The 6552-nt window shown below is 53.6% G+C and overlaps 1 protein-coding gene across 1 annotated transcript in view; it reads right to left on the reverse strand.

Annotated features, from left to right (window-relative positions):
• Positions 1-2220: 2220 nt before the first annotated feature.
• Positions 2221-6552, reverse strand: part of LOC101554148 (flavin containing dimethylaniline monoxygenase 2) — a 41844-nt gene continuing 37512 nt past the window's right edge. The window contains exons 7-8 of the mRNA XM_055121562.1: positions 6029-6101; positions 2221-3574 (exon numbers count right to left, since the gene is read on the reverse strand). Of these exons, the coding sequence (XP_054977537.1) occupies positions 3232-3574; positions 6029-6101 (416 nt within the window). The 3' untranslated portion in view covers positions 2221-3231. The remainder of the gene's footprint in view (positions 3575-6028; positions 6102-6552) is intronic.

Consider the following 6552-nt stretch of genomic DNA (forward strand, 5'->3'; position numbering starts at 1 on the left):
CCAGTGCTCTGAGTTGAACCCAGACTCTCTGATCAGCCCGTGAGGGCAGAAAGCAAGCTCACAACGGAGGGGGAAAAAACGTTGTGTGGAATGCGAGTTCACTCCCTCCATGGTCTCAGATAGGGTGAGGTGACGAATGACGAAGAGCGCAGGGATTGGCAGGCCACGCGGGGACTTCTGAACCCTCCCTCCCCTTCTGGAAAGAAAACTCAGTTTTAGAACTTCGAAACGCAGAGTTCGAGGCTCTGCCCCTGGCAGCCGGCAGGGGGCGCCCTCTCTCTGCATCAGGACCAGGCTGGCTTTGCATCTCCCTTTTGGAAGGGCAGCGGAGGGAGGGGTAGGGGTGGGAGAGGAACAAGCTCTGAGCCCCTGGAGCTGGTGTTTGAGCTGTGTACCCTCCTGAAGGAACCGACACCCCAAGTCCTGTGGTTACCCGAGGAACCCTAGAAGAGTGGTTTTGCCAGTTCTGGGAGAATGGGCATCTAGCAACTAGGAAATCAATCAGTCAATCACTGTAGCACTGTATCACTGTCATCCCATTGCTCATCAATTTGCTCGAGCGGGCACCAGTAACGTCTCCATTGTGAGACTTGTTGTGACTTTTTTTTTTTTTTTGCTTTTTGGGTCACACCCAGCAATGCACAGGGGTCACTCCTGGCGGTGCTCAGGGGACCATATGGGATGCTGGGATTTGAACCCGAGTCGGCCGCGTGCAAGGCAAACGCCCTACCCGCTGTGCTATCACTCCAGCTCCAGTGACTGTGTTTGGCATATCAAATACACCATGGGGAGCTTGCCAGGCTCTGCCATGCGGGCGGGATACTCCCGGTAGCTTGCTGGGCTCTCTAAGACGGATGGAGGAATTGAACCTGGGTTCACCGTGTGCAAGGCAAATGCCCTCCCTGCTGTCCTATTGCTTCAGCCCCTGCAGCAATGCATTCAATTTTTTTTGTTTTTGCTTTTGGGGTCCACCCAGCAATGCTCAGGACTGACTCCTGGCTCTGCACTCAGGAATCACTCCTGGCGTTGCTTGGGGGACCATATGGGATGCTGGGAATCAAACCCAGGTTGGCCACGTGCAAGAAAAATCCCCTATCGGCTGTGCTATCGCTCCAGCCTCTATAAACAACATCTTTGGCCACTTCTGTGTTGGGTCTCTTGGGTTCTTTTTAGATTGTAATGGTGCATTTTATTTATTTTTTAATTAAAAATAATTTTGTTTTGTTTTTTTTGGGGGCCACACCTGGTGATGCTCAGGGCTGACTCCTGGCTCTGCACTCAGGATTCACTCATAGCAGGGCTCAGGGGACCCTATGGGATGCCGGGGATTGAACCTGGGCCGGCCTTGTGCAAGGCAAACGCCCTCCCCGCTGTCCTATTGCTCTGGCCCAAGTAGCATTGCATTTATTATTATTATTATTATTTTGCTTTTGGGGTCCACCCAGCAATACTCAGTGCTGACTCCTGGCTCTGCACTCAGGAATCACTCCTGGTGGTGCTCGGGGGACCCTATGGGATGCCGGGGATCGAACCCAGGTTGGCCGCGTGCAAGGCAAACACCCTCCCTGCCGTGCTGTTGCTCCGGTCCCTGCAGCACTGCATTTCAAGGGAGACTCTGTGCAATCTCTTCCTTGTCTCCTCTCACTGCTGACGAGGGCTGTCTCTCAGGGGCTGGTCTGACTCAGGTCTGGGGGACGCCAGCCGGAACACCCCCCCCCCCCCCCGCCGGAGACGGCACACAAGCACTCGTGCACTCCCGAGTGGATTCAGCTCACCGTCTTCCCCACCCCAGGCCGCGTGAGCTTGTTTTTGTTTTGGGGTCAGATGTGGCGATGTTCAGGGGTAACTCCCGGCTCTGTGCTCAGGGCTCACTCCTGCCGGTGCTCGGGGCACCATACATGAAGCCTGAGATCAAAAGGAGGAGGTTCCGAGTGCAAGGCAAGTGCCTCTTCGTGTCCTTGCTCTCTGGGCCCTGCTGTCATCCATAGATCGATAACCCCCCTCCAACAGAGACCAGACGTCTGTCTGTTCACTCGACTCTCTGCAGCTCTCGAAAACACAAGCCTTGAAACAACCCGTTTTGAGGGTTTCTTTTATTTCTTCTTCTTTTTTCTGCTTTTTGGGTCACACTCAGCGATGCTCAGGGGTTACTCCTGGCTTTGCACTCAGGAATTACTCCTGGCAGTACTTGGGGGACCATATGGGATGTCGGGGATCAAACCTGGGTCGGCCGCGTGCAAGGCAAATGCCCTACCTGCTGTGCTATCGCTCTGGTCCCAAGGGTTTATTTTATTTCTGATTGGCAGGTACCACGAGGTCACATTTCGGCCCCACCAGATATCTCACGAAAGAGAGTGTTTGCTGAGAGTGACAAAGCCACTTTAATGAGGGATAGGAGGGCTGGGGGCTGTTGTTCGGACAGCTCTCTGGCACAGCGTTCATTCTGGAAGCTTCCAGAGGCCTTTCCACTCGCAGATTTCTCGGGGATCATCTTCTAGGCTTTGAAATAAACCAGGGGAGCGGAGAGACGCGCAGGGGTCCCAAAGGAGGTAGCGCGGGGAGGGGAAGGGGCGGTCCCCACTCTATGCATTCAAGAATTTCCTTTGTTTTTGGGTCACCCCCAGAGGTGCAGGGCTAACTCCTGATCCTGCTCTCAGGGATCCCTCTTGGCAGTGATTCTTTTTTCTTCTTTTTTTTTCTTTTTGGGTCACACCTGGTGATGCACAGGGGTTCCTCCTGGCTCGTGCACTCAGGAATTACTCCTGGCGGTGCTCAGGGGACCCTATGGGATGCTGGGAATTGAACCTGGGTCGGCCGCGTGCAAGGCAAATGCCCTCCCCGCTGTGCTCCAGCCCCAACAGTGATTCTTTTTTTAATTATTTTTTTTTTTTTTGCTTTTTGGGTCACACCCGGTGATGCTCAGGGGTTCCTCCTGGATCTGCACTCAGGAATCATTCCTGGCGGTGCTCAGGGGGACCCTGTGGGATGGTGGGAATCGAACCCTGGTCGGCTGCGTGCAAGGTAAACGCCCTACCCATTGTGCTATCACTCTCAGCCCCCCGCCTAGCAGTGATTCTAAGGGATGCCGGGGATCGAACCCGGGTCGGCCTCTGAAAGGCAAACGCCCTCCCCGCTGCCCTGTTATTCCAGCCCCCGGATTGGAGTTTTCCCTGGTGAAGGAGAGGAGAGGACGCGGGGCGTGTGGGGTCTCCTCTCGGCATCCTCTCGGCTTCACAGGAAGACCAGGAAAAGGGCCAGGAGCAGCACCAGCGCGCCCACGAGTCTGAGGAGGCCCGCCAAGGGGGAGGGGTCTTCCCGCACCACGCGCGTCCTGGTCGGCTTCACCGTCCGCTCCCACTGGCTGAGGATGGCGCTCCTGGCGCCCGCCCACTTGCCCGGACCCGTCAGGCGGAACTGGTACGAGGTGTAGGGGCCGAAGAAGACGGCGCAGGCCAGGCGGGGGTCCGTCAGCAGCAGGGCGGGCAGGTTGGGCTTGGCTCCGATGGCCTCCAGGAGCTCGTCGATGTAGGGGATGTAGTCGGTCTGCAGCACGTTGCTGTAGGCGAAGCCAAACCTGCGACGGGGCGGGCGGGGGCAAAGGGGAAGACGGAGGGCTTAGAAGCGGAGGGGGCCGCAGAGACTGGCACACATTCAAAAGAACAAAAGCAACCAGTGCTAAAAAAATAAAAATAATAAAAAACCATAAAAAAATAAAAGCAACCAGTGCTGGCGTGGATGTGGGGAGAGAAGGACGCTCTTTCACTGTTGGTGCGAATGCCGACTACTCCAGCCTTTTTGGAAGACAATATGGACAGCCCTTCATAACCTAGAAATTGAGCTTCCATCTGACCCCGCAATACCACTTCTGGGAATATTTCCCGAGGGTGCAAAAAAGCACAGTAGAAATGACATCTGTACCCATAGGTTCATTGCCCCAATGAACTGTTCACAATAGCCAGAATCTGGAAGCAACCCAAGTGCCCGAGAACAGATGACTGGTTAAAGAATCTGTGGTACATCTATACAATGGAATACTATGCAGCTGTTAGAAGAGATGAAGTCATGAAATTTGCTTATAAGTGGGTAGACATGGAAGGTGCCATGCTATGTGAAGTGAGTCAGAGAGGGACAGATATAGAAGGACTGCACTCATTTGTGGAATATAAAATAACATAACACGAGACCAACACCCAAGGACAGTAGATAGAAGGGTCAGGAAGATTGCTCCATAGTTGGAAGCCTGTCTCATGAGCGGGTGGGAGAAGGCAGCTGGAACAGAGATCACTAAAATTATGATGGTTGGAGGGATGCTTGGGGTGGGAGATGTGTGCTGACAGTAGATAAATTACCAAATGTGATGACCTCTCAGTATCGACATTGCAAACCATAATGCCCAAAAGTAGAGAGATAGTATGGGGGAAATTGTCTGCCATGGAGGCAGGGAGAGGGTGGGAAAGGGGGGGATACTGGGGAGATTGGTGGTGGGGAATGTGCACTGCTGGAGGGATGGGTGTTCGATCATTGTGTAATTGTAACTCAAACACAGAAGCTTGTAACTATATCGCATGGTGAATCAATAAAATAAAATCACTGTATCACTGTCATCCCGTTGCTCATCGATTTGCTCGAGCAGGTGATAGTAACGTTTCCATCTGTCTCTGTCGCGTGCTAGTGTAGCCCAATGGCATATTGGGGGCTCTTTCAGGGTCAGGGGAATGAGGACCATCGTTGTTACTGTTTTTTGGCATATTGAGTACACCACGGGGAGCTTGCCAGGCTCTGCCATGTGGGCAGGATACTCTCGGTAGCTTGCCGGGCTCTCCGAGAGGGACGGAGGCTTTTGGGGTGGCTTCTAATCACCTTTATAGGTGTTCCCAGTCTACCGAATGTAACCTGGATAATTTTATTTATTTTTATTTTATTTATTTATTTTTGGTTGTTTTTGTTTTTGCTTTTTGGGTCACACCCAGCAATGCACAGGGGTTACTCCTGGCTCATGCACTCAGGAATTACTCCTGGTGGTGCTCAGGGGACCATATGGAATGCTGGGATTTGAACCCGGGTCGGCTGTGTGCAAGGCAAACGCCCTACCCACTGTGCTATCACTCCAGCCCCCGATAATTTTATTTTTAGATTGAATCACTGTGAGTGATTCCTGAGTGCAAAGCCAGGAGTAACCTCTGTGCATGGCCGGGTGGGACCCAAAAAGCAAAAGCAAAAAAAAAAAAAAAGGCGATTAGAGGCTTCCCCAAAGCCTCCATCCTTCTCAGAGAGTCCGACAAGCTACTGAGAGTATCCTGCCCACATGGCGGAGTCTGGCAAACTTCCCGTGACATACTTGATAGGCCAAAAATAGTAACAACGATGGTCCTCATTCCCCTGACCCTGAAAGAGCCCCCAGTATGCCATTGGGCTGCACTTGCACATGACAGGGATGAATGGAGACATTACTGGCGCCTGCTCGAGCAAATTGATGAACAACAGGATGACGGTGATACAGTGGTGAGTATCTGGACACAGGGATGGAATAATATGCAGCAACGAACCATAGCTAGCCGAACACATGGAAGCCTTGGGTACCACACTTCTAATTCTATTTTTTTGTTTTGTTTTGTTTTCTTTTGGGTCACACCTGATGATGCTGAGGGCTGACTCCCCGCTCTGCACTCAGAAATTAGTCCTGGCGGTGCTCAGGGGACCCCTATGGGATTGAACCTGGGTCAGCTACAGGCAAGGCAAATGCCCTCCCTGCTGTGCTATCTCTCCGGCCCCTCGTTTGATTTCTTGTTTCTTTTATGTTTTGCTTTTTTGCTTTTTGGGTCCCACCTGGCGATGCTCAGGGGTTCCTCCTGGCTCTGCACCCAGGGATTGCTCCTGGCGGTGCTTGGGGGACCCTATGGGATGCTGGGGATTGAACCTGGGTCGGCCGCGTGCAAGGCCAATGCCCTCCCCGCTGTGCTATCGCTCTGGCCCCTCTTTATTGTGACAGACCGGGAACTGCTCCGGAGTGCGGGGTCGGGAGACTCACCCTGTTGGCTTATTCTGCTTCTTCACTCTCACCTCCTCCATCATGACGTTGGAGGGCGGCAGCTTGGTCACACCTGGGGAACAGACGAAACGGGCCCTTGGCCGGCAGCCCGAGGCACCGGGGTCTTGGGAGGCAGAAAGTGGGTCCTGCTGGCCCCCCTCCCCATGGCTGGCACCCAGCATCTGTGCCCACACACCCCCCAGTCTGGAATGATTGTCTGCTCCTGAAGAGCAGTGCCGGGAGGGAAGGGGCTCACCCGGGGGGCAGCCCGTGCTGACAGGTGCTGAGTGGCCCCAACTTCAGTCTGCAGGGCACCGAGTGAAATGAAGTCAGCCCAGGGCCCACTCTACTCCCTCTCTCTTCCTTCCTTCCTTCCTTCCTTCCTTCCTTCCTTCCTTCCTTCCTTCCTTCCTTCCTTCCTTCCTTCCTTCCTTCCTTCCTTCCTTCCTTCCTTCCTTCCTTCCTCCTTCCTTCCTTCCTTCCTTCCTTCCTTCCTTTCTCTTTCTTTCCCTCTCTCCTTCCTT

Source organism: Sorex araneus, chromosome X (genome assembly GCF_027595985.1).
Source record: "Sorex araneus isolate mSorAra2 chromosome X, mSorAra2.pri, whole genome shotgun sequence".
Classification (NCBI taxonomy): Eukaryota; Metazoa; Chordata; class Mammalia; order Eulipotyphla; family Soricidae; genus Sorex; species Sorex araneus.